The sequence below is a fragment of the Crocodylus porosus genome, unplaced genomic scaffold (assembly GCF_001723895.1).
Source record: "Crocodylus porosus isolate Cpor-Errol unplaced genomic scaffold, CroPor_comp1, whole genome shotgun sequence".
Lineage (NCBI taxonomy): Eukaryota > Metazoa > Chordata > Crocodylia > Crocodylidae > Crocodylus > Crocodylus porosus.
In genome coordinates, this window is record NW_017728935.1 from 4,231,905 (window position 1) to 4,259,768 (window position 27,864).

The 27,864-nt window shown below is 54.2% G+C and overlaps 1 protein-coding gene across 1 annotated transcript in view; it reads right to left on the bottom strand.

Annotated features, from left to right (window-relative positions):
* GRM4 (glutamate metabotropic receptor 4) overlaps positions 1-27,864 on the bottom strand; it is a 171,646-nt gene that overhangs the window by 45,024 nt on the left and 98,758 nt on the right. Inside the window, exons 3-5 of the mRNA XM_019546715.1 lie at positions 27,144-27,279; positions 21,274-21,428; positions 15,494-15,634 (exon numbers count right to left, since the gene is read on the bottom strand). Coding sequence (XP_019402260.1) covers positions 15,494-15,634; positions 21,274-21,428; positions 27,144-27,279 — 432 coding nt within the window. The remainder of the gene's footprint in view (positions 1-15,493; positions 15,635-21,273; positions 21,429-27,143; positions 27,280-27,864) is intronic.

Below are 27,864 nucleotides of genomic sequence, written 5' to 3' on the forward strand. Positions count from 1 at the left end.
GTCCATGCTGTGTTCACACGGCTATTGTTAGCCATGCTAACTAGATTAAACCTAGCGCAGGTATGGGTGGGCATGCTGTGTCTGGGCACGATTATGCAGCCTTGCCTGGCTGGCTTATGAAATCCTGTGTGAACACATGGCTCATCTCAGTAGGCGCGACTCAGATAACAACCCTCAGCCAGCAGGCTTGGGAGAGACACCGTGTGTCCCATCACCTTCTGCAAGACCCTTATCCAAGCAAAGGGACCTCCTGATGGCCAGCCGCGTGCAGAGTGCGCAGACGATGAAGGCTGAGCTCCCCTGCCACCCCTCGTGGGGGGCCTCCGAACCTGCATTAGCCCACACAGCACACCTGGAGCTCGCCCTCCAGCTTTCCCGGCTGGCCCTGCACTGTCACAGATCAGAGGAAGTCTCCAAGGCTGTTACTGCAGCACCTTTTGCTGGGACCAAAACGCTTGCCAAGAGGAAATTAGGCCAGCGCAGGAAAATGCAGATCAGGCAGCAGAGTCTTGTGATGGCATGTTCCAGACAAGAACACAATAAATCTCTTTGAAACTCTCAGTAGATTAGGCCCGCGGAGGGAATGTGACCCTGCTGATTATAATAGCAGGGTCGCGCATCGTTCTACCGGTCGGATAATTAATTTTCAAGTACTCAACGAGCCTCGCCAGGCACCCCTCTGAGAAGGGACGCAGCTATGTTCCCCAGCAGTGAATGAGAAAGGATTAGCATCAATTCCAATCACATCCCTGGCATTGGCTTTCAGCAGGAGTTAATCAAAATCACTCACAGTGCCGCTCTCCCCAGCACAGAGGTGACAGTGCCCCAGACCCTTTGGGGCTTTTGTCTCACCACTTCTCCCAGCATGAGTCATGGCAGGGAACAATGAATGGCTGCTGGCAGGGGGCAGCCATCCACTTACTCCTGACCCCGCTTCTCTTCCAAGTGGGAGAAGAAAAAAATGGTACAGGAGCTCTCTTTGTGTGTCCAAGCTCCCAGCTGCCGCAGTCGCCATCCCTCCTGGAACGAGATGCGCTAGGGAAGAAGGCAGGACCACCAGCTATGTGGGGGCGCCCAGCCTTCCCCAACAGAAGATGCTGCAGGGAGTGGGGAAAATGGCCATGGGGGAGCTCCCTGCTAGTCCAGTCCTGGTATCTGCTAGCGGGTGATCTCTGGAGACTTTTCCAGTGCAGGGAGATATTCACTGCCTGGCTCACATGGTGCAGACTTGCCTTGGCACACTGGAGCCTTGCCCTAGTTTCCAGCCCAGTTACAACAAGAGCAACTGAGATCTGGTTCCACCTTCCTGGCACAACATGGGCTTTTCCCCTCAGCCCCAGAGATTCATCCGGGCTTGGGGGATGGCAACACCTGGCAGCGGGAGGACGATTTCCTGGTGGCAGCCCAAACCACACAGACACCTCCGGCCTGATTTTCCAGAGGTCCCAAGCACCTGCTATCGGCGAGAGCCGCGGTCACGCAGCACCTCTGCAACCTTGGCTCAAGCTGCATTCCCCATGAAACGGAGGCACCCAGCAGCCAGGCCCAGTTTCTCTTCTGCAGCAGCAAAATGAGCCTGAGGCAGAGCTGAGATCAGGGCCTGGGTCCACTGCCTGGCATATCTCACTTCCCTCAGCCCCAGCCTCTCGACAGGTGCTTTTTATCATCTGAGCCAAGAGGCGCGCAGTACAAATCCTCACATATGTTCTCCTGACTGATACATGCTGTATTGGGCAGAAAGAAAAAATAAATAAATAAACCCTGCACATTATCAGCAGGAGACCAGCAAGGAACAAAAAAAAGGCAAAAGAACATGAAGGATGAGAGCCAAACCAACCCCCTCCCATTTCCTTCCCTCCATCCACGTTAGTATTCGGCATCCAGCCGCAGCCTGGCCTTAGCTGCTATGCAGATGCAGAGAGGAGCGTGCAGAAATCCCCAGGCCCAGTTCAGAACAGCATTAACATCCAACCTCACAAAGCTAAGGCCATTAATTAGTTTTCTAGTAAAAGGGGAGGTGGGGGGCGGAAATGGAGCCAGCAGCCTTTGGGAAAATCCTGCTGGCCTGAAGCTGTCTGCTTGGCTAAGGACTCAAGATGCAACCCCCGACGCACCCTCTCTGCCTCTCTTCCCCGGCCCCTCCCAGTGATTCCTCTCCTGGGCGAGCCCTCCTCTCCACAATTCCCATTATAGGCCCTCTCTGCTCCAGTCCGTATCCATAACCCTGTGAATTATTGAAGAGGCAGCAGGAGGAGGACCTTGTTTTGGCGCGTTTGACTCCACCGCATTGCATGACGGCAGAAAGGCGAGAAACGAGCAAGGGGCGGCAGCTCCTTTGCACACAAGAGCACCCTCGGCAGGTGCTGCCGGGTCTTTGTGGGGCAAAGCGGCGCGCGAGGCGGCGGGAAAAGGGTCCTGGCTCAGATGGGAGCAGGGTGGAGTGGAGAAAGGGCCTAACCAGCTGGAAGGTAGGTGGACCCCCAGCGCGAGGAACGCTGACAGCCACCGGTGAGGGAAAGCTGCGGGATGCATCAGGAAGGATTATAAAGTTGGTGACGGAAGTAACAAGTGCAACGTTTAAAAAGTCAGCTGCGCAAAGGTACGTGCCTTTGGAAACGTTGCAAAAGCAGCCAACATGCTCCAGAACCATAGTGCTTGACATGAGTACTACTCTGACAGTGCTGGAGTGATGCTATAGCCCCGGTGGGCCAAGGTTTACACACTGGACTACATACATTGGAGTTGGTCCGATAAAAAACACCCTCACAAAAATCCTTGCTTCTCGTACTATTTTAAAGCAAGTTCCCTTCCTCTTATTTGCACAAGGGGACGGGGGATCCATAAATCTCCCAGCACTGCATAGTGCTCCACTCTCCCCCGCTGTACAGGGCAGGGAGGGAGAAGGGGGTGGCCAGCTTGCAGGCTGAGCGACGGCCTACCGTACTGTGCCGCCGCGGTGTCCCACTCCCCCGCTCTGGGCTCCACCACTGCCTACCGCTGCGGTCCGGTGAGAGACTGGAAAGCCTCCCCACACCAGCGAGTCCTCACTGCCCCTGCCCTACAGCGGGCACTTGCACATATCCCCTGGCACCAGGGTCCGCACTCCCTTACTCTGGTGTAAATCAGGAGCGACTCCACCATGGGGTGATGCGGACGGGAGGGGAGAATTGGGCTGCGCTCTTCCAAGCAGCCAAGGACGCCCCACGATGTCTTCTAACCCCTGTGGCACCCACCACCTGGAGAGATGCCGCTGCATTCAGCTGCAGCAATTTTGAAGCGGAGCACCACAAGGGCCGTACGCACATCCCTGGGCTGAAACTATTCCGTTTTCGAAACGTTTCCAAACCCGTTTCCTTTGGGAACATTTCACAAGATGCTTCCACACCCCAAGAGGGATGCGGGACCTACCCCGAGTTGAGGCCTCGCTAGAAAGAAGGCGGCGAGCAGCTCGAGGCAGAAGCAGGAATCGGTGGTGACGTGAGACAATAAAGGACACTGATCTCCCGTAGCTACAGGAGCAGAGGACTTGGCCAACGTGTAGCAGCAGCGACAACAGAAACAGTTTGAAGACATCCTAATTGTGTCCCGGGGCACGAGGAGCCAGACAAGAAGAGACAGGAGTGACAACCGGGGAACCGGCTCAGAGAGGCTTTACCCCCATCAAAGCGCAGCGGCTGCTGTTACTACGGAGACTGCAGCATCTCGTCGGCGGGTTGTAAACGGTAATTGAAATGAATTTTCAAGGCTGAGATAAATCGGAGGCCCCTCAAGAAAATTTTAGAAACCAAAAGAAGGAAAAAACACCCCGAGAAAACAAAGGGGAGGAAACGGGAAAAGAAGACGAGGGGGAAAAGAAAAAAACCCACGCAAAGATACACAAAAAAAATCACCCCCCCACACACACACTCCCGGGCAAGGTGTGCCATAACGGCGGGGTGGTCCCCTCTGCAGGAGGCTTAGCTCTGTGTTTTTTATCTGGGATCATTTTCTCTTCCCTCATTGAATTATAAAACCTCCCTGCAACCCTTCTCGCACGCTCAAGCATGCATTCCCACTCCCAGGCCTGTGGTTTCCCAGCCATGCTCGCGCTGCCCATGGCTCATCCAGGCTGACCCAAAGGCAGCTGCCCACACGCAGCCCAACCCTTGGAAGAACAAGGGGCACAACTTTGCCTTATCCAACCTTTGCCATCAGAGCACTGGGAACAAGCCAGCTCTTTTTTTTTTTCCCTATTGCCCACATTGTAAAACTCAAGGAAGAAAATGACTCGCGTGGGGCTGATTCAGAACAAAAAGCGTTTCCCATTTTTCCAGTGAAATAAAATAGGTTGGGGAGGGGGAGGAAATAAAAACTCAAATCAGACCAAATGTTTTTATTTCCAGTGTTTGTATCCTTCTTGCCCCCTCCCCCCCTTCTTTTTTTTTTTAAATTAAATTGAAGGAAATTTAGTGACAAGCCAGCCTTTAGAAATAGAAAACCAGAATATTTCACTGGTAACATGTCAAAACATAACGTTTCACTATGGGAATTTTTTTCCAAGCTTTTTTTCCTTTTAGGGGGCACAATATTTCAGTGGATGTGACACAAATCTGCTGTATGCTTCATCTGATCCAAACCAGGGTTTTGTTTGGCGGGAGAAGTTTCAGCTGACAAATTCCTCCCAGCTCGACTCGGCAGTCACAGTAAGGGCCAGATTTTCCAAGCAAAGCATCGCCGAGCAGCTTCCACTGTGACACTGATGGGCTGCCAGCCAGCTGAGCCAGGCACCCAACACACCGGGACTCCTGGATGCAACTCGCCTGCGGCTGCCTCAACGGCAGCTAAACTCACTCGAAAACATGCCTCTGAACACAGTGACAGAAAAGGATGTTAAAAAGGCCAAGCATTGCCACTGATTGCGACCCATAATTTGCTGGGGTTTCGCTCCAAGTTCAGCAAGTCTGCTCTGCTCACAAGTGGGCTTTAATCCGAAGTATGCGCTTAAGTGCCTTCCTGCGTCGGGGGCTTCGTCCTCGGGCCGGCTCACGAGCGCCAAAGAACTTGCAAAGGGGCACGTGACGTTTTGTAGCCAGATTGCCAGCTGGTAGAAATCAGTGTTGTGCCGTTCAAGTCTTTGGGGCAGATTCACAAGAACACGGTTTTGTCGAAATCAGTAGAGCCAGCCTAATTCTCCCCCACCGTAGCTGTGGCCCCAAAACCACACATACTGAAAGGGAAACCAAGCACAACCCAGCAGGCCGGACCTAGCCGCCGTGAGAGTTTTGGGGTTCGCTCCAAGCACACGAGGAAATTCGAGGGCACGAGCCCTGCATAAAACACCAAAAGAAACCTTTGCGCAAACCCCTGAGAAGCGAGATGAGCTGGCACCACGCTGCCAGCTTATTTACTGCAATCTGTGTTGCTGTTAGGTGCTGTTGCCCCTCTCTGTTTATTTGGTAAGCAAACATTCTGGAGATAATTTATTTGCTGACAAATTCAGATAATTTAACGACAGTCTCTGGGATATTTGCCATGTCACAGAATTTCAGCTGCCTCTGCTAATGCTGTGCGGCTGAAATATCGCTTGTTTAATGCTACATTAGTATGAAGATGAAGAGATCAGCAGCTTGCGCCTCCCGACAGTGTGGTTTGCCTGCTGACCTTTGGGATTTCCTGGGGTCACGAGCGCTAATGGGGGCCTGAAAGAAATGCTCAGGCTTTCAGATTTGCAGTGAGGATGGTAAGGTAATGTGCACCGTGTTAACACCATCACTGGTGCAGAGGGAAGGAGATGGGGGAGAGACGAGGTGGATACACAAACAGCGCGGGTAGGGGCAGCTCTCCCCCAGCTGCACCGCAGGGTATTTTCGTCACCCTTTCTGCTTGGTCGTTAACACAAATAATAATAAGCACTTCGAGGCAAGCACCATCTTTTTCCGCTATGCGTGATCCCACAACTCTACCTTCCTACAACCCCTGCACTCTCTTGCTCTCTCTAGGCCCCAGGTAAGTAACTACACATACACAGCACCTAACACGAATGGACCGTGATAGCTGGTTGGCACTTCTAGGCGTGACAAAACCCACAAATAGATACAAAGGCAGATGATCCAGACAATGCCGAGAACAAGACAGGCTGAAACACCTGAAAATATTTTGCCCCCGGTGTTATCCCCTGCCTGTCCCACCTCACCTCCCTGTGGCTGCAGATTCTCCTGCCATAAAAAAGGCAAAGCACTAGCCAAGCCCTGTCCTCCTGGCGAAGAGGCTGGTGAACTGGACCTCCACTTCCAAGTGCAGCACCCCAAGTGGCTTGGTAACCGGCCTGATTCCTCCTCCTTCCCCTTGTGCATACACACTTATACCTCTTCAAAACAAGTGCAAAGCACAACCATCCTGATACGATCATCCTTCTCACCTCCTTCACACCGTTGCAAGCAATTCCAGCTTGGGCCCAAAAAAACCAGCTCCAATCCACCCCCCAGCCTCACCCCAGCCATGAGGAGCGCAGAACATTGTTGGGCATGGTCTTTCCTAAACACAAGTGTCTACTCATGGCCAGGTCCCATACTATTGCAAATTAGGAGCGTTCCACTGATTTCAACACAGCAATGTCAGTTCACACCAGCTCAGGATCCTGCCGCAGAGGTCTTATTCATCACAGGACGCTTCCTCCTGCGCCTCACCCTTCTTTGGAAGCAAAAGCAGACTTTCATCCTTGTAGCTGAAAACACTTCGACAGCCCAGTGGCTGCTGCAAGCCCAGCCCCTGCTTCTTTATAGCCAGACTGCACAGTGTGTTGGCTGGCAGTCACAAGCCCTTCAGAGAAGATCCAGCCTCCGGGATGCCCCGATCACAAGCCGACAGCTTAACGCCTGGGATTTTCAACTTCCCTCAGAGCAGCTAACGGCACCCGTCTCACTTTCTGCCCGCCTGACACTGTATCACGCTCCCGGCACTGTCCGCGGAAAGTTGCACCATTATCATATCACCCAGGGGATGCAAAGACTCAACAGAGCTCCCCGTGGGGCTTCGGACGGGACCTGGAATAAAGCCCAGAAGTCCTGAACTGCAGCCCTCTGCTCCCACCGGTGGACACCACTCCGCCCCCCAGGCCCGCGACAGAGCCCAGGGTCCTGCTCCTCCCAACGCCAGGCATCGACCCCGTAGTCTCAACATCCCCAGAGCCTAGGGTGCGACTTGTCAGAGAAAGGTGCAGTGCAATACTCAGCTACATTTATCGCGAGGGGGGGAGAGGGGTACAGGGAGCTCTTCTGGCATTTGCGATGACAGTTCAAAAGTATTCTGCACCAGGCTGCCTCTGCAGAGCTCCCCGGGTGCACGACACTTCAGAGCACTGAAGGCAGGATCCCAGGGGGAGGATGTGAGAAGGACCCGGTGAAAACAGCCTCGGTCACTGTTCCAGAGAGCAAACCCCAGGGGCAGCAGAGCATGACCTCAGGCTCATTGCGTTTCACGGCATCTGTTCCCTGCCCCTGCTGTCTCGACAGAGACTCTGAAGTTGCATGGCCTGCTCTCCTCTCTGTCTTGGGCGAGAAGAGAAATTGCAGAGCCAAGAACTGCAGCCACTTTGAGCCTTGCAGACAGAAGGCATTTGGGTAGGTCGGGCAGAAGCAAACGATATGCTTCCTAATACGGCCAAATACAACGCTGTACATCCAGCAGCAGAGATTGCAAGCCACACTGGGAGCATCTACATGTTGCCCTTACGGCAATGTAGGAACGTGCTACGTTACCATAGGGCATGCTATGGCGATGTAGCAACCACACAGGTCTACACGTGATTGCTAGCTACAGCTACTTTGCTGTCGTGGTGTGCTGCCTGCTTATAGCACACCACGACTGTGATGTAGCAGCGAAATCTAAGCGTGTGCTGCCCGTACAGTGCAGTACAGGCGGTTACTGTGCCATGTTTTAGTACTTCCACAAGAAGTACTAAATCACGGCAAATGTAGATGCACCCACTGACAATATAGGGCACTGCATGGGAAAGCAGTGCACCCAAAAGGGACTCAGAGGACAGATAACCAAGATGAACGTGAATGCTGGACACAAACCTGGGGCCAAAAAACCCAACGTGCTTCTTGGATAAATGAGATGGGAGGTTCTGTTCCCTCCACATCTGGCACTGGCACGACTGTGACTCAAACGGTGCGTTCAGTTCTGGCACGCGTGAAGCATGCTGAGAAACTGGAGGGGGCTCTGAGGGAGCCTCCTGTATGATTAAAAGACTGGGAACCATGCAGAACTCAAGGATCTCCGTCTGCTGAGCTGCACAAAGAGAAGGTGAAAGGGTGACTTTCTTACAGCCTCGGAGAGCTGCCTGGGGAGCAGAAGTCTGAACATCGAGCATTCTTCACTTCAGCAGCGATACGACAAGATTCAGTGAAACAATTACCCCGTGGAAAAGCTTACGGCAGACTCCAGCTTGCTGGCAAATTTTGTAAATCAAGATGGGATGTTCTTTCCCCAAAACTCTGCTGGAGTTCAGGAGGGCATTAGTTCAAGGGAGTGTGCGGCCTTTGTTAGGAGGAGATCGCAACCCCCCCATGAGCTGATGCTGTTCAGAAACTCCTGAGCCCAACACATGCTGAACATTGTACCACAGGCACAGCCTGGAAGCGGCCAGGACACGGCTATCGTGGAACTGCAGTGGCATAAGCGAAAGGAAGCACTTCAAAGGGAGTGGCAGGGGGCAGCTGTGTAGGGCAGGGAGATGGTGGCTAGTTGAAGGGGCCACGCTGGCCTCCTGAATGGGACCAAATGCAGGCCATGCCACTGACCTCCATGAACTCGTGCATCTTTCTCCAGGACCAGTCACCACGGCAGCTCACTCCACTCCTGCCACTTACTCAGAGACCCATTACCCAGGGAGAAGGAGCTCATAACCCACCCCCCTCTAAGCTCAACTCCTGTGATCTGCAACCACAGCGCTGCAGGAACCTTTTAAGGGTGCCCCAGGAGGTGTGCAAGCACCTGCTCTGGGAGGTGTGCAAGCACTTGCACATGTTCCACAAGATAAACCCAGAGATTTGAGATTTCAAAGAGGAACCCACAGGGTCAAAACCACTCTGCCCTGCTCTGGGCTTTCTGAGCCCTTTGCGAAAAAAGGACCCAGAGCCCCTCTGAGCTCCCTCGCACTTGCTACTGCTCCAAAGACATTCCTGCATGGCAGCCCCCCAGCTCCTCCCAACTGGGCCCAGTACCAAACAGGCCCTTAATCAACCTTCAGGTGCAATGGGGTGGACTAATGGAGCCTCTCAACAGAGAGCAGCTGTGCACAAGTTGCGAGGTTATCCCGTGGCATGGCACAGCAAGGGTTAGGGCAGTTCCCTTTCCCTCCGAGGCTCCCCTATCCCAATGAGGGGGATGCAGAGCTGCTCAAGAGTGCCCTGAACTCCCACCCTGTCTCCCAGCATGGGGTGTTGTCTGTCTTCACCCAGAGGCAGGCACGCAGTAAATCTCTCCCACCTCTCAGTAAACATGTCACCTCCTTGAGTCTCCAACCATCCCTGCCGTGGCAGGGCTGTCAGCAAGACAGATTCCCTATTTGCCTTGTTTACTGCATTCATCCCTACAGCCGGTGAGAGCTGGAAAGGGCTGAGCAGGTGCGGGGTCAGGGAAAGAGGGGTGCTCAGGTGGCGGCCAAGCCCGGGCATCCTCTGCTGTCAGGGGCTGGAGGGAGCTGCTTGGAAGAGCACAGCCCAATCCTCCTCTCCCACCCACATCACCCCAGGGTGGAGTCGCTCCGGATTTACACCAGAGTAAGGGAATGCAGACTCAGGTCCTGTGGAGCATGTGCAAGTGCACGCTGTGCTTACTAGATGGGGGCCTGGATCCATTTTATGGATCCCTGTGCCCTTACAGCACCACATGCTTGTTGCGCAGGGGGAGAACGGGAGCAGCACCGAGCGAGAAGCCATCCAGGAGACGCACACATGCAGAAGCAGCAAGGGCTGCAGTCCGTCGTAGGGTGGCACACCATGAGGTACAGTCAAAATGCCTGGACCGGAAAGAGTTAGGCATGGGGATCGTTGTCTTCCCCTCCTTTGTGCTCCAGGCTGGCACACTTCCTCCCCCCAAACGCCACTCATTAGGTACCATTAGCATCACTTGGCAGAAGAGGGGACGGACTGCAGCATGTGAAAGCTTGTGAAAAATGCCTCAGTGGCACTGCCTGCCCTGCTTGGGGCATCGAGGGAGAGACCCAGGCCCCATTCTCTGCTGTGCCACAGACTCCCCTGTGTGACCCTGGGCAAATCACTCAGTCTTTCTGCCACTCCGTTCCCCATCTGCGAAGAAGGGGCAGTAGCACAGCCCTCCCTCACCAGTGCACGTATCAGGATAAACACGGCAGAGACGGTGAGACTCCCCTATCCCAAAGAGGGGACGTAGATAGAAGATAAGACTGCCATGGGGGAGGGGTGTCACAAAAACACTTGTGGAGCCGAGGCTCAGCGCAGAAACCTTTGGCCTGCCAGGTGAACGCGATACCGTCTTCACTGCAGATACCGGGGTCGACACCCCCAGTTTTGCCTCCTGGACTGTAAGGCCCGAGGTTAAGAGGTGGAAAAGCAGAGAAGCATGCACCCACCCACACAGCCCTCTCCCCCAGAGTGATGGGCCAGCAACGTCCCCAGGCCGGCAGCAGGCAACCCTTATCAAGCTCCCCGTCCTGTCACCGACCCCTGACTCCCCCCCAGCTTCCAAATGCAATCAAAGGGTCACCTGGGTCTTCCTCCTTAGAGACCCCAGGGTGGCACATGCTGGGGCCCGAGCCCAGGAGGATGCAGTCCCTCCAGCAGCCGGAGTGGCAGAGCCGAGGCAGGGGGAGGCTCTGCCTGTGCCTTTATACGTAGACTTGCCTCTGTACAAACAGGCAGTCTCGCAGATGCGAAATGATGGATTCCCTGGTGCTGGGAACCGAGTGCCTCCAGCACCAATTAAAAGATTGTGCTCCATGAAAATATTTGGCCTCGTGGGGAAACGCAGCGAGAAGTTGTTGCTAAAAGGGTGGGGGGAGAGGGGAAGACAGAAAACCCAGAGACACTGGCTGCCATGTAAATGATACCGAGTCCTGGAGCCAGGGGCACAGAAAGTGACTGGAGCAGCTCCTTTATCTCCACGCTGTCACATTCGCTCACCCTCCTCGCCAGACACATCGTCTCTGCAGGATCTGTGGGCTCCATCATGCTTCAAAGCACTCGGGAGAGAGCTGGGGGCTTGGCAGGGGGCGTAAATCTGGGGGTCAGGATCTGAACACACAGATCAAGGAAGGTGAAGGGGCAGGGCCGCAGCTGGCATCAAGACTGTTGCTTTACGCCCGCTGTGGATCCCTACCCATTGGAAGCAAGGTGAGAGGAGGCGGCCAGGGGTATGAGTCTGGAGGTAAACTGGAGAGATGATGAAACCACTGTGTGCAACTGGGTGGACAATGCAGATCCATCTCTTGGTGAAACTCAAGCCACTTTGTACCTGGCCATGTGACATGGATTTCCACAAAACATAAATGCAACTTGCACCAGATCTAAGGCCCCTTTGCACTGCCGCCTTGGGATAAAGGGGCCTTCATGGACATGAGGGTCAAGTCTACCCGATACCTCGGTGGGTACACAGTGCCCTCAGGGTTGGAAGCTGTCTCGTGAGGAGCTAATATCTGGGTGAAGTCTATGGTGCTGCACCTATTTGAACCAGCACAGGATTTCCTCCGGTCTAGTCTCAAGAATGGTGAGAGCAGATGAAACTTGCAGCCCTGTGAACTGCAGCCTACACAACAAGCGCCGGCGTGACTGCAGAGGACGTCTCCCCACTCACTCTGCCTATGTGCCTCAGCCCAGACATACAAAGAGCCACTTCCAGAAGGGAGAGAGCTGTGCAGTCTCCATGCTTTGCTCAGCCCCAGCCTGTCTCCTGACACTGCTGACCAGCTTGGGCCCTCGTGACAGTCCCTTGAGGGGCTTCTTGCTCTGGCACTACAGGGACAGGCACATCCAAAATGCTGGTCCTCAACTCTTTCATCCAGATCCCTGCCCCAAGGATCCACGCCGAGACCTCCTGACATGTTCCACCGAACAGCTTCGGGAAGGAGCAGATGACAGCCCCCAAGGCCCGGTCCCAGCCAGGGCAGACATGTTTCAGACCCTGTCTCCATTGCCCACGCAGCACGATTACACAGTCACCAGCTGCCAGGCTGTTAATTGCCTGCTCGGTGCTATCGATCGAGGCACAACTCCACTGTGAAAGCCAACGCCTATGAAAGGGACTCACGTAGGAAATTAGCTGCTTACAGCCAGGAGCAGGAGGGCAACTGAGGTTATTACCTCCTGTGGGGAAAGTCAAGCCTCTCCCACAGGAAGGAAAGGGTGAAAGAGCTAAACCCCCTACGAATAAGGCAAAAATTGGCAAAATTGTGTCATGGCCCAAACTCTAGGTGGATCCGAGCCTCCAAAAGACAGTGCCAATCACCTTGCTGAGCACAGCAGGGAGAGTCTGGGTGAGGAAGCATAGATATATGCATCTGCACAGGTGTGTGTGTGCGCGCGTGCATGTGCACGCAGGAGGGCAGGTATGTACAAAATAACGTGTGCATTTCAGCAGGGCAAGCGAAAAGGTGTGCGTGTCTGAAAGCGTGTGCACAAGATGCCTTCCTGCGAGTTTGCATGTGTGAGTTTGCACGTGTGCTGTTGAAAATGGACATAAGTGTGCTCACTAGAATGCACCCACGTATGACAAAAGGGATGGAGGAGACTGCGGGCACAAGGCTCCGCATGGGAGCATGCGCCCACACTCACAACCACCCCCAGGGCACCCCACGGGCTCCAATCTTCAAGAGCCCTGCATCTCTCTGATCTGCACTTCAATGTGGTTTTCAGTGTACAGCCTCCTCAAAGGACACCCTCGTGATGGCCTGGTGCACTCAGCTGAGAGGGAAGCATTACTCTGCGAGTAGGTGCCGGGCAAAAGGGGGACTGGAGAGCTTCCTGGTTGCCGATTCCCATTTCAGAGAAGAATCAAAGGCAGCCACGCAGCAATAAGGAACACAGCGGGGCTGATCTGAGAGATGGAATGAGGAAACCAAACGAAACATTTTTAGAGCCGCCCCGAGTAATATGAATGTCTTGAATATTTTATGGGAGCGTGGAGCAGGCTGGAGGTACATTTCCGTGGCACTGCCTCCCAGCCCAGTGCAACTCTATAACCTGTCGGAATGCATTTTTGAATAAATCATTTTAAATGTGTTTTCTCAAGGGAATGGGGGGGAGGAGGGGGAAAGATTCAGAAGAAGGAGCTGAGATGCATCTGGCTGATGCTCTGCCAGGCCAGCATAATGGAATTTTACAAGCAAGCAAGAGAGAGAATTAGCACGAGGAAAGGCAAGAATTAGTGCAAGGGAAATGAACACACACATGACAGGAAGAAAACAGACCCAAGGGGTAAGAGCTGAAAGGCCCCCCCCCCCCCCAGGTTATGGAAGAGGAGTGGAGGAAGGAGCTCAGGGGATGTGACTAGATCGGGGTGGGCAATAATTTCAGGTGGAGGGCCGCTTACTGAGTTTTGGCAAGCCATTGAGGGCTGCACGACAGGCAGCCAGGGGCAGATAAATATTAATTTTCTACATTTTTTAGGAGCCCTGCAGGCCAGATACAATGGCCCAGCGGGCCACATCCAGCCCGCGGGCTGCATTTTCCCCAGCCCTGGGCGACATAAAGACAGTCCTCTGTTATTTCAGCGCATGAGGAGATGAGGTAGTCAATAGCTTTCCAGACACCGCACCAAAAACGTCTCCTGATCTTGCCTTGCTGCCCCCGACTGCCCTTGCTATCTGTGCCTCCAGTGTCCTGCTAATGCCCCATCATCTTGACTTGCATCATTCTCCGCTTTGCTTCCCACAGAGCACGGCCAGTGCCCCAGAAGCATCTACCAGGGTACTCCAGCACCAGGCCCACCACAGAGCTGTGCCAAGCACCTTAATCCCCACTTATGGCACCCCTTACTTTCGCAGCCCACGTGCTCTGCTAATGCCCTGCCTTCCAGACCAGCTGTTCGGATAGTCTGAGGAACAGAAATTTCCCTCTCTGCATCCAAGAGCCTGGGGAAAAGTCCATGTCTGTGACCTGCATGGATACCCACAGGGCTGTATAAATCACCTGATCGCCATCCCCGCCCCCGGCATGAGCCACATTTGCCCCTGTCCATCCAGAACAGAGAAGTCTGTCCATTAGGCCTGTGTCAGTCGGCAGCTATTCGAGCTGACTTCAGATCCAGCCACTTTGGATGCCAGGGATCCGACCTGGAGCTCCGGACCGGGTTCCCGCTTCGATCCAGCCGAAGCGGCTCCGAAGCTTCAGAACCGCCTCGGGGATCCAGCCATAGGGTATAATGGGGAGTCAATGACATCTATAACTTTGTTGGGTTTTGTCCGATTTGGGTGAAACGTGCCGAGGTGGTAGCCTCTACTGAGGGCATGAAGCCTGCCACATTTCAAAAAGATCGGTTCAGGGGCTTGGGGGGAACTGCACCCCAAACGCTTGAAGGCAAAACTAATAATCAATGCAGACAATCAACTGCCCCAAGACAGAGACAGTCAGTCCCACCAGCACCCATGGCACGAGTTTTGTCCGTCAGCAGCTGGGGGTGCAGGGCCCCAGAACCCCCCTGCACCGAGCTCCCCTGCAGTTTTCAGCCCGCTGTGCCTTCACACGCACAGGGTCACCTATGTTACGAGTTTTGCTGGTCCTCAGCGTGAGGTGCAGTTCCCCCCAAGCCCCTGCACCAATCTCCTTGAAACTTGGCAGGTTTTGTGGCCTCAGCAAGAGCTACCGGCCCTGCAGTTTTCACCCCCTGGGGTGTAACACATACATGCAACATGGGTTTTGCTTTCAGGAATTTGGGGTGCAGTTTCCCCTAAACCTGTGCACCGATCTTCTTGAAACTTGTCAGACTGCATGCTTAGTAGAGGCTACCACCCCTACATGTTTCATCCAAATCAGACAAAAACCAATAAAATTATAGATACTTCATTGATTCCCCATTATACCCTATGGCCGGTTCGCCGAGGCGGCTCCGAAGCTTTTCTGAAGCACTTTGCAAAGCCTAACAAAGCCGGCGCTTCGATCCAGACATGCTGCTTCAGACGCCAAAGCATCCGAAGCTTCTCCGGATCTGAAGCACGGTCCAAAGCCTTGCACAGCCCTACTGTCTATCCATCATCCCCCTCACCTGCATGCACCAGTACCACCAACCGCCAACAAACCCCTACCCTCCTCCCAGCCCCACCAGGCCACCTCCATCTGCACCAGTTCTCCTAGCAGGCTACTGCCAGCTATCTTCGCAGAGTCTCTGTCTTCCCATCCATCCTGGGAGACCGGTGCTTGTATGCCCTGCTCCCCTTGTTGCAGTCACAAACGGCCTCTTCTCCCAGTCCTTCTGGTGGTGTCCCTGTTAGACCACCAAGTCCTTCCCGCTCCCCACCAGCCACCCTTCTGGCCCTTACTTGTGCACTTCTTAATGTTGCTGCCTTTCTTCAACGCATGTCGACTCAGCTTGCAATGGAAGTTTTCCTCCCAGAACTCGGCAAACCAGATATTTCGCCGATTATTGTCCAGCGTCCGGCTGGTGAAATAGCGATCGAAACCTGCCGAGGAAGCAGAAGATGGGAGTGTGAAATCTCAGAGATCGTAAGAAGGGGAACAAGTCGTTCCATAACAGAGAGGAAAGCGGGGTTTCTATGTCCATGGAAGAAGAAACACCTGAAATGCCCGTGAAGAACAACCAACAGCCCCATGAGGAGGACTGTCACCTGGAACGTGGCAGGGCCATGTCCAACTCCCTGACTGGCCTAATTCAGACCTAATTCAGGGACTTGAAAATGGATTTCCCACCTCCCCACCACTTTCTTCCAGCTACTGCTGTTGAAGCTGCTCCGCTGAACTAGAGCAAAGGAAACCATTCACTAACTCCCAGCAGCAACGGCACTCACCACAGCACACAAAGCAAGGCCTTGAACCTGCCACATCCCAGACCACAGCTCTCACTACTGACGGAGAAGGCTCCTTGTCTCTGCCTTTCCTCCCGACCACCAGAAATCCCATCTCTGTCTTTGAGAAACCATAATGATGAGCTGCTTTGCAGAAACAATGGGTTTCTACAGACATTTTTGTTTTCAATAAATCTGAGTTTTCCCATAAAGTGTTTTTGTTTTGTTTTTTTAATCAAGACAACAAATTTCAGATTTGACACCACCCAGCGCTGCACTCCCACAACTAGACCCTAAGCAAATTGCATATAAAGGTAATTTGGGCAAGTTCCAGTTCAGAACAAGAAGGAAACCTCTATGACCATCTGAAATGAACTCTCAGTGCTATTCTCTGGGAGGAGGTAATTTGGAGCTGGCTGGTGTCAAGTGGTCTGCGGTGACCCTACCAGATGTTATAGCCGCCAATGATCTGGGCCTCAGGATAGCCCCAGGAGGAGAAAACCTTGACCTGAATTTGCAGGACCCCTTGAAATGGATTCTAGGCATAACCTGCCAGAAGAAACATCTCTCTCGGACCTTCAGCCCTCACCTAGAACGGCCTTCAAGCACAGCATCTGCCACAGGTAACATCAGGCTTTGCTTAGGGTCTTACCCTGATGTCCCCTTGTTCAGGCATGGAGATAACTACTGTAATAAGTCGCTGCATAAAGGCATAGAAGCCCATGCAGGGAATGCAACCCCTATCCCAAGGCCCACAGATCACTAGCCCCGAAGGGTACCGCCACTGCAGGGCATGAGGGGATGGCGGGTAGGAGAGGAACTGAGCAGAGGCTAGTTGGCCCCTGGATAGGCTCACTTGCTCCCAGTGGAGGGAGAGCTCCCTCTGCCCCACACTCCTAATGCTTGCAGTTTCTACCGTGCAAAGACTCAAGCAATTTCCTTCAATATGCCGAAAGCAGAAGAACTCGGGGCCGCTCACGTGCAGACTCTCCGTGGGCTTTTCACACAGTCCCTCAAAGGGGTTGTTAAAGAAACACGATGGCTTCCTGACGCAAACCTTGGAGCAGATGAAGATATAAAACTAGCTCATTAGAGGCAGCGAGGAGGTAGGCTCTCAGCGTGGAACGAGGTTGGCCATGCGTCAGCGGGAGAGCTGCCGTGGTTCCACATGTTCACCAGGGACCCGGAGGATGCTGCGAATTGCAAGATGATGGCTCCTTAGGCTAGCCGCAGCGAAGCAGGCTTGCGAGCAAGTCTGGGAAGGGCTGAGGGCAGCTAGTAATTGGGCACGGCGATGGTGGACTGGAATTCGTTGCAGGAAGGGGCAAGGCACCGGGAAGGGAGGGGGAGAGGACTAATATGAAATGCTGTTCTGCGCTAATGGGACGTGAATCCGCTCGTAGGGAAACAGGCAGGTGAAGCTGTACGCACGGTGCAATTAAAAGCCGGGAAGATGTGTTAAAGGCACGAGAATGTGCTGGGAAATACTTGGGCAGGATAGAAATAGAGAGCACCACTGGCAGAGATCCTCAGCCGCTGCAACCTGGCACAGCTCAGTCACTGTCAGCGAAGCCACGCAGGTTTACCTCAGCTGAGGTCTGCTCCATCGTGCGTTTGGTGCTGCTGAATTTTTGCTCAGAGGAGAGGGCAAGAGTGATTAGAGACACCAGAGAGACAAGGGCATTGAAAGCAGGAAAGATTAGAGCCACGACGAAAGACAAGCGCGATATAGGGATTTAAAGTAATGAAGAGCAAGAGAAGGCTAATTAGGCGCCTGTTCGGTATTTGCAGAGCCAGATTTCTAAACTAGCCCAGGGAAGGACGTGTCAAGCGTCCTGCTCTCGGTGCCGGGGCCAGGAGTGCTGCACAGCCGAGCGCCCGGCGTGCAGCCGATAGGCTGGGCTCCTCCAAAAACACGAGGAGGAGAGGTGCTGATGGGGCAGGTGGAGCCGAGCGTGCCCCAAACCGGCCACGCAGCCCTTTGTCCAAGCACAGAGAAGAGGAGCCTGAATGTTCCTGCTTTATTAAGGTGGCATCTTGGAAAGGAGACACTTGGCCAAGGCCATTCGCAGCATCAACAGCAGCATCAGAAACGGGTCTCCCTACCACAGCCTCCACCTTGCGCGCCCTCGGAGGGCTGTGGCTCAGACAAAGGTCTCTGGATTTCAGCTTGGACCCGTTTTCCTCTCCTCTAAAGCCGGGGTGGCCAGCTCGTGGCATGAGTGCCACAAGTGACATGGGCAGCCTTGGCGTGGGGCCTGCAGCAGACCGGGGAGGGGCCAGGCAGCACAGTGGCAGGTAGGGCGGGGAGCAGAAAACAGAGCAGTAAATTAGGCAGGGAGAAGAAAGCAGAGCAGCTAGTTGAGCAGGGGAAGGAGACGGGAGGGGAACTCAGGGAGGGTGTGGGGCTAATGGCTGGGGTCATCGGACCCCAGCACCCTTTCCTGCCCAAGCAGGGGGTCGGATTTGATCTGTTGAGGTCCCTTCCAACCCTAGCATCAATGAATCTAATCTCTGGTGCATATGCCAAAGAGGTTGGCCCCCACTGCTCCAAAGCATCAGGTGGTGGTCACCCGCACTCACGGCACAGAGGGACACCATTGTCACCTTCAGGCACACATGACATAATTGCACTTGTGCCAACAAAGCAGAGCAGGAGAGGATCCTTGGACCTGACCTGAAATAGCAGGTCCTGCATCAGCTTCTGCCCTCACCACTTGCTTCAGAGATGCCACATGCACGTACGGGCATTGCAGCGACCTGAATGCTCCCATACGTGCCAGCCCTCGCCGTGCCCTGCGGCCCTTCCACTCCACTGCTCCGTGGCCTCCGCTGCAAAGTTCAGCGCGCAGCCACGTCCCGAGCCCCGAGCCTTGGGCAGCCGGTGTCAGAAACTTTCGGGAGATGGACGTGCTCGGCTGCTGCATTTCTAGGCAGCCAAGTGATTGATGGGCGAGAGCACGATGTGCCTTGGCAGACTCTGCTTCTTGCAGTCGCAAATCTGAGTAGGGAGCAACCGGGGAAAATGAAATCACGTCTTAAATGTGACAGGCAGCTTCTGCAGAGGGAGTGAGGCAGGCGCTGGTGACCTCATGGTTTCACATCGCATGGATCATAGGGAGGCAGGGAAGCTCAGAGAGGGACTGAGACACCGTGCCTGGGTCTGGCATTTCCCATTATGTGGAGGGGAGCCACCATAATCCTGTGCTTTGGTTTGGCTCCTTTGAAATCTGAAGCCAGCTGCGGGGCACAGAGCCAAATCAAAGGGGGGATCTGACGCGCGGGAGCACTGGGATCTTTGGAGTTTGACTGTCAGGGTAGCAGCTGAGCGAGAGCACTGTGCCTGCTGGCCCGTGAGGGGTTGCTCTCACCCACCTCCCCTTCCTTACCACCTGTTACCCCCTTCCAGATATCCCCGACTTCGCCCACACCCCCAGGGGGGACATCTGGATCCCAGCTGCTTCCTCGGGTTTGAAGACAGTGCTCTGTGCAAGCCTTGAGCGTAGCAGAGTGTGGGCGAGCCCTGGGATTACAAACACACCAGGCCACGAACAGTCCCAGGAGCCGAGCATCACCACTGGACCAGCTGGCAGGATGGAAGCTGCTCGGTAACAGCTGCATGCTGTTGAACGTCTGACCGCCCCACCCCACCCCAGTGGACGCATTGTAGAGGAGGGCAGGTGTCCCTGTGCGCTGCTAGTGCAATTCCTGCCCGCAGATCTCACGGCGCTTTGCAAGCTCACCTTAGCTGACCCTCTCGAGGAAGTCAGCACCACCTTTGCTTTACAGTGGGGAAGAAATGGGGGAGCAAGGAAAGGAAGTGATCTGGCCAATATCCCACAGCAGATTGGAGAGAACGGCAGAAATGGAGCCAGGAGTCTTCTGTGCCGATGCTGTGCTCTCACCACGGGACTGCACTGCCTCACGAGCAGGCAGTGGCTGGTCACTAAAATTTATGGAGCCAAACTAAGTGAACCCTAGCGGAGGAGCTGGCCCCTCACCTGCAAAGTCCCTAGGTTCTCGCTGCAGTGGCGGTGCCCTGACACCCAGCCCATGAAGCAGGGCCCCTCATTACCATTCTCTGAACGTGACCCCTAATTTACCCCTGCGCTGGTGCTTGGCATGGCCGGTAATGACCCTGGGAATGCAGTCGGCTCTTCAATCAACTCCTGGCATGGGATGCGTCACTGCCTCTGGCGGGGGCTGGACAAACAGGTGCACAAAGGAAGAGGCGCTGCACAGATGGAGCGTGCCTCTGCCTACGGGACAGAGCCAGAGCGGAGAATTAAAGCCCCTTGTCTAGGGAGCTCATAAGACGCTGTGGTCCCTTCAAAGATGGGTCAGCATTAAGACCAGGGCGCTTCATCACTCCCACGTGTTAATGATTTCCTAAATGGGGTCTTGGGGCTGGGAGAGGGTGCGGCGGGGCAGAGCTGAAAATCGCTCTGTGTTCAACCTGCACAGAGAGGCCCTCCACTGATTCCCGGCAGCTACCCACCTAGGACACAGAGACCACGGTACACGCCACTGGACTCCCTGCCATTGTCATCTGCCGCTCACAGCATAGCCCCGATAATGTTTTCATTCACTCGCCTTTTATCCACTTCGCTTGGGATCCATCACTCACTGTAAAGCATCATCATAATTACCGGGCTGTTAGGGAGGCGTTTTCTAAGTGGCGCGTGTGCGAGTAGGAGGCAGAGGCTCTCTCCATTCCAGTGAAGCACAGAAATTCAGCTCCCACACTTCCTCCTCCCACCCGGGCGATAACAAGGCCCCTTCCACACTGGTTACAACACACAGTCTGGGTCTGATTTTTCCCCTGGAAACTCTACCTAGAGCCCCTATTAAATGCATGATGCAAAAGTCCCCCCTCTTAGACACAATGCAAATACTCGTAGGTGCCACTTTGCACCCGGGGCAGCTGGCAGCTGGGGTCCTCTGTTCCTCTGGTATGGAGGGTGAACTGGCCCTGCTCTGTGCAGAGGCATAGACAGAGGTACAGGGGAATACCCACCTGAGCTGCGTGTCCGAGAGACGGCAAGATGGGTACAGCCAACCCCAGGCAAGGAAACAACGCCGACCTTGCTGAGTTCTCATCATGGTACACCTCTCCCTGTGCCTCGTCTCCTCTATGTTTTCACCTCGGCAGAGCTCATGCACATTAATAACCCATAAGGGAAAATACTTCTCTTTTCTAGGAGGGAAGAGAAAGCCCAGAACCCCGCACTTCCCCGGTGTGAGCATCAAGAGGCAAGGAAACCGAGTCCCAGATTCAGGCCAGGTGCCCCGCGTACCTTTGACAGACACTCGTTTGGGCAGGATGGTCACAGACCCCTCAGCCACCTCCTCCTGGTGGAGCACGGGAGAGATTTTGGAGCCCCAGCTGTCCGAGCCCATCCAGATGAAGTGCCCCGTTTGGTTGGCCCTCTTCGCCGCCTCCAGCACCCTCCTGCAGGGAAAAAAGCCAGAGGTAGACTCTGAGGACCCAGTCTTTGCCCCCACATCAGTTTATACCACAAAGGGCCAGCCACCTTGGGGCCCTGCACACAAAACACTGAGGGTTGCCCCTCAGGGCACCAAATAGACACCTGCAAACACACAGGCGCATCCGGGGAAGGCCGGGATTCTTGCTCTACTTGTTACAACGCCCAGTCACTGTTTGCTCCTTGTCTGTAGATCGCACCGAGCTGGCAGTGCTCTGCCGAACACGCTCAGAGCATGTCACGCTCTGCCTCAGTGCCAGTAGCTGCATCTTGTTTCCTCTTCGGGAAGGTCAGCTCTTGTCGTCCTGCAGCAGCAATCCCCAGTCCAACCTCCTGCCACAGAGTCACGCTGCAGAGAGCACCAGCCTGACAGGTGCTGCTCGGTGCAGCGAGGAGGCTGCCTGGTTTCAGGGGCCGCCCTGGTTTTGAACAGATTTCAAGTTTCTAATGCAGGTGTGCTGGCAAGACAGCCAGGTTCTTCACTGGGGTCCCAGGTCTCCTCTAGGAAACCACCCTCTGCATTTAATAGCTCCCGGGTCTGAGTCCACTGCTAGGCTAGTCCGGTTTCACACTGGTGTGGCTCCACTGAAACTGGAGTGACATCTCGGTGAATCGAGCCCTGCAATTTGGGTAGTGGAAGTTTTCATACATGGCCAGGCTGGAGTGCTGGGTTCAGAGAGGCGAACCCCCACAGCATAAATCCACATGGCCTCAGCCTGCTCCCCTTCACTCCAACGTTAATGCAAAGTAACTCACTCTGTTGTCAATCACAGCAAGGTAGACCTGGACTAACCTGCTCTGCCTCTGTGGATAAATGTGGGGAAATCTGCCTGGGTCTCAGTTATATGGGTACCAATCCAGAGCAACTGAATGGATTTCAGCAGAGCTACCCTGAGTTTACACTGGCAGAAGTAGGTGCAGGTTGAGGCCCATAATGTGAATTGAAGAGCCCAATTCACCGGTGTTACTGGAGCAACTACTCCGATTCCCACAGAGTTTACTTGAAGTAACACCATGATGAGAGGACAGAGCTTGTGGAGTAGAATAAAGAAGCCAAAATCCCTGAATAAGCAAGGTGAACTACATGAACGACACTGCATGATCTTGCTTATCTAAAAAGGGGGCACTGGTTTCATTTAAGATCCAAATTGAACCCGGTGTAGTTAAAGTTGTGCCAAGTACAAACCTCTATGCAAACGCTCTCACGCTGCCTTATGAGCAGCTTCTATTGGTTTAACACGGGGGGCGTCAAACCGGTCTGGGCTGAATTCAGACTGCAGGGTTTCCCACAGGCTGGACGAACTGAGAGCAGTGGAGGCAGCAGCAATTCCCAGAGCTGCCACAGCCACTGTTTCAGCACAGCTCCAAAACCTAGAGAGTTACTGCCATTGCTGCTCACCTCCTCTTTTCCTCTGCCACCAACATTAGCAGCCAGGGGCAAGTAAAAATCCCAGTTCTGGTGGGGCGGGAGAAGGCGGAGGGACACGTGTCTTTAACTCCTTGAGGTCCAGAACTGCACTGAAAAAGCAGCTCCATTGGCTGCAGGGATTTGCACCACTGCCACAGCATCTCCGGTAGCTGTGGAAACCAGCGCTGCAGGACAAATACAGTGGGTAGAGGTAGGTGGTCCAGTCCTTAGAGGCTGGATGACCCGCCTCCGTGGACCGTATGTTTGACACCCCTAGTTAACACAAGACTATCAAAAACCAGTGCAGCTTTCTTATTATCTGCCCATGTCTATCTCCAACCTAAAGCCTGCAAAAGACAGGCAGGATATATTGGTGCAGCTCAACCATCACCAAAGGAACGAGAAGTGGGGTTACACGTGTGTTTGGACCCACTTTGACTGGATGAAAACAGCAAGGACTCTACGGTGAGCAAGGATTAATGAGTCCTGAACAGGAAAACAGAAGGGAAAGGGCAGTAAGGGACCCAGGATGACTGTATCACTATTGCTGTTGATTAAAAAGCAATTAAGGGAACACAGGTGCCTGGGGAAATGGGTCTGCATAAATCAGGAGGTCAGGATAACAGGCAGCCCAGAGTCCTAAGGGAATTCAGCTATTATTGCTGAGAAGTTACAAGAAATGAGGCTAGGGGAGCAAGTCTGGGGCAGAGAGGGTAGAGAAATCCTGACGATGGCTGCGGAGTGAGTCTGAATGCATCCTCCAGCAAAATACCGCGGGACCCAGATCGTTCCAATCCAGGTGTTTTGTGACCCACTTAAATCACAGCAGGTTGATGAATTAAGAGCGAGCTGCTCAGCTGTGGCTTTCACTTCAAAGGCTACAGCTTCTCCAGTCAGGTGGAGCACAGCTGAGGTCCAGCCCAGCTGATGGGAGAAGCAGCAACTTTTGAAGTAAAAGCAGCAGCCAACAGCTGGAGCAGACTGGCGGTCTCACACAGCTGTCTGCTGCCGTGCTGTATGCATCCAGCTAGTTTGCAAACTAGCGTCTGTTCAGGGGGATAAAGGAGCCATGCAGAGTATCTGGGAGCTACTATCATGGGACCCCTGTGTCTGAAAATGCTAAGGGCCAAGAGGATGAGGGAGTTACAGCCAGGGCGGATCCTTAGACAAGTTCTGCCCACTCTCTACAATCTCAGTCCTTCATCCTGGGAAAAAGCCAGTCTGACTGGCAGAGTCCTCTGTCCACCCACATCACAGAAGTTTCCCTGCCTTTGCCACTGCCACACAGAGGCCTCATCTGGACCCACCAGCTTGATTCAACCATTTCCCCTAAGCCAGCACAAATCTCTGCTTGGTTTCTCCGATTTGCAGGTTAGCCCAAGCCTGGTCCTATTGAGAGTGGGCCTGGGAATGAGCCCAGATGTGCTCAGGGGCAGCTGTGCTGGGGGGACACTGGTGTGTATGTGGAAGGGAGAGGGAGAGAAGAGAGGCCAGAGGATGGCATGAGAGAGAGAGGGTGGGTAAAACGGGGGAGAGGGCGAGGCAGGGTAAGAGCAAAGGAGGGAGGGCGTAAAGGGCGAAGAAGAAAGAGGAAGGGAACCACAGCCTCCCCCGAGTGATCCCCTTGTGCTGCCAGCCACGCCGCCGTGCCCGGGCAGGCCCGGAGGATGCGCCTCCCACTTCCCTGTTCATCCCAAGGGATCTGAGCCCAGGCAGGAACTCCAGCCCTACTTGCATTTTGCTGCCAGGTAATTGAATTTCTGCCCTTAATTACTACACATTAGGAAAACCAGGTTAGGCCACAGCAGGCAGGAGAGGCCCCAGCACCGAGGAGAGGGCTCCGTGTGCGTGGGTTTGGCTTGTGGCCACTCTGCAACTTGCGGGAGCGAGACAAATGCTCCCGTTGGTGCCAGGGCGACCGGGGCTCTGCTGGGGCGATGCAGCAGCTGAAGGGCTGGTGATGCAGCAGCCCATCCAGGCGGTCCAGCCTCCCTGTCGCCAGGCCGGCCCCTCAGCTGGTGCAAGCTGGCATCGCATCAGCAGCGACCCGCCTCTCTGTGCTTGGTCCTGTCGGCAGCTCGCCTCCCAGCACCTTGTCCTCTACCTCCTCCTTCTATCTCTCGTGCTTGTGGCAGGTGAAATCTCCAAGTGGCGCTGAGCACCTGCCGCGTCCAGCAAAGGCAAGGGGATCTGTGAATGCTTGGCCCCTCCCAGGACCTGGCCCGCTGGCTGCTCACCACAGGGTGTAACCCCCTTCAGCATCTGTGATGGCTTTCCCCCCGGCCTCTCGCCTTCCCCCATGCCCTTTTCTGCTCCCCTCCATTGCCTCCTGCCATGACCAGCCCCACACAGCTAACTACCGGGGCCTGATCCCAAAGCCCCTGAAGCCACCAAGAGTCTCTGCCCTGATGGCAGCAGCTGTGGCACTGGGATGGGTAGGTGGGAAGTCTTCTTCCCCCTCTCCACATTTCCTCATGTGATCTCTGGCTCAAGCTCCGAATTACCAGGTCCCTGTATCCACGTGTAGAAGGAAAGAGACCCACTGCAGAAACTCAGGAGTGGTGAACAACACACCAACACCCAGCAGCTCCCAAGCAGGGTGAGCGGGTCAGGCCACCTCACCAGGAAGCCCCGCCAAGGTGGGCTCTGGGGGCTGCAGGAACAGCTTGGAAGCAGATGGAAATGTTGTAAATCAGCATCACCCCCCACAAGCCAGCAAAGGCAGTTCCCCTAAGTGACACGGGGAGGCTATCTGGTCTAATGGCTTCAGTAGGACTGGGCTGCTTTATACTGGCTGGGAGCTGGCCCATTGGCTTCAACACAGCTACGCTCACTTATACCAGTTGGAGAGTCGAGCCCTTGACTTCAACTGAATGACAACTGGCAGCAGCCTTTTAAACCTCTTGGGTTTTATTGCATGACACTACACTCAGTTGTAAACTCTTTGGGGTTGGGAGATTTTCCTGGGTGCTTTTATAGCACCCGACACAGTGGGGTTCAAACCTGATGGGGGCCCTAGATTGCTCCCACGGTCCCAATGAGAGAACAATTAGGTGCGTTATAAAAAGATTAGACACGCCCACCTATGGGCCAGATCTCGGCTGGTGAGGATGCAAGTCCTGCAAGTACATGTGGCTGTGGGCGTAAACCACAGTTAATGGGACACAATTCTCCACTTTGCACACACTCCTTGGATGGGTAAATGTTTACAAACCCCTGTTTAATGACGTTTGCCATTTACACAGCCAGGTAAATCCCTGATTTCTGCAGCAGAAGCAAGTGTAAATGTCAGGATTTCAGACATTTCTATTATTGAGGGGGAAAAAGAAATGTGGAGCATTTGCATAGCTGATGAAAACTGATTTAAAGCTCTGGTTTACCCACATTCACATAATGTTTGCTGATTAATAAATTAGACACTTACAAAATCAGGTACAATCCAATGTAAATCATTCAGCTCCGTAAACAATGTAAACTGCAGTATGTGGCCTTAATTTGCGTTTGCGCCCGAGATCCAGAAACCTTGCACTCCCTCCCCACACTGCTGGGGTGGCATTTCTTTGTGAGGCATTCAAGTGCATTCCCAGAAAAGGCAGCACCCAAAGCTGTGGTCCCTGTTTGAAAACCTGGGTCCAAATGCCTTGCCTGAGGTCATGCTAAGTGTCAGCTGGGAAGACATAACGTACGACCTGCAGAGGACTGGCACCCACAGTGCGCCTCCACTTGCAGGCGTGGCAGGCGGTGCCAGGACTCCAGGGTGCTCCTGATGTACTGGTGATCAGTGGTCTAGCTGGGCAAGGCGGCAATCGGAGACCTGCACAACCGACCTGGGAAGCTGGGGAAATATTCAGGCTGAGCCATGTGCTGCCACAGCTATGACCAGAGCTAGTTTGGGTAGGCCTACTCTACTTTGCTGCCACAGCAGCATACGCCCATCCTCAGATTCCTGCTCCAGCCACAAGCCTGGCTCCCATGATTATACTTATTCCAGACATCAATAGAGGGCGACCCCGGGTAGACTGTAGCAGCCTTTTTGGGGTGGGAGGGCATCAGCAGGAGAGTGCCCATGCCCGATGATGAGTATATGGACATCCCAGAGCCGGCTGCAACATGGGTCTGTAAAACCCCATCGGTAGATGCACATAGCGGGAAGGATCCAGAGGGGAGCAGCATGAGGTTGGGTGGTACCAACACAGGCAAAGCACCTTGCGGCTTCTGTCCTCCCACTCCCCACTTCCTCCCCCATCCCCAGGCTGGGTCATTCTCCCCTCACCTGATATCGTCCTCGTTGGCAAAGATGATGACAGCCCGGGCATGGGAGGTCTCCAGGAGGCGGCGAATGATCTTATCGAACTCCCCCAGCTTGGGTTCCCGCGGGATCTTCACCGACTGGGCGACGCACACTCCTCCTGAGGTCAGATAGGACACAGTGCATTGAGACAGGCCCTTAGCCAGCTGGCCCGATCCCCTTTTTGGACCACAATCCCCCTTTCTGGGGCACCTGGTGAGGTGGTAGAAATGAGGCTTAATTCTCAGGTGCTTCCCGCAGATGGGAATGGGCAACCATTGACACCCTGCTGCCAGCGCTGGCACGTGCTACCAGGACACACTGTGGCACAGGGACATGGGACTTGCAAAGCAGCATGACATCTGCACAACATCACTGTCATATGCGACCCTGGGGCATCAGCAAAAAAACATGGAGAGGCTCTATTTAACAGGGAAAGGACCTGCAAAGACCAAGAGGCTCTCCACAGTGACTGGTCCCTGTATTACAGCAACATCTCACAGCCCCTTTCAGCATCGTGACCCTGTCGTGCCAGGCCGGGGGCACTCAGCCTTCCCCGAGCTCTCCAGCCCCCTGTAAGCTCCTTGTATGGCTGTGTACCCTGCAAGTCTGTCTCATGAATAATAAATGTAGCAACACTAGGCCACTGCAGCACTATGCCATCTCAACCGTGCTGTACCTTTCTCCAGCAGCCCAAAAGAAACTC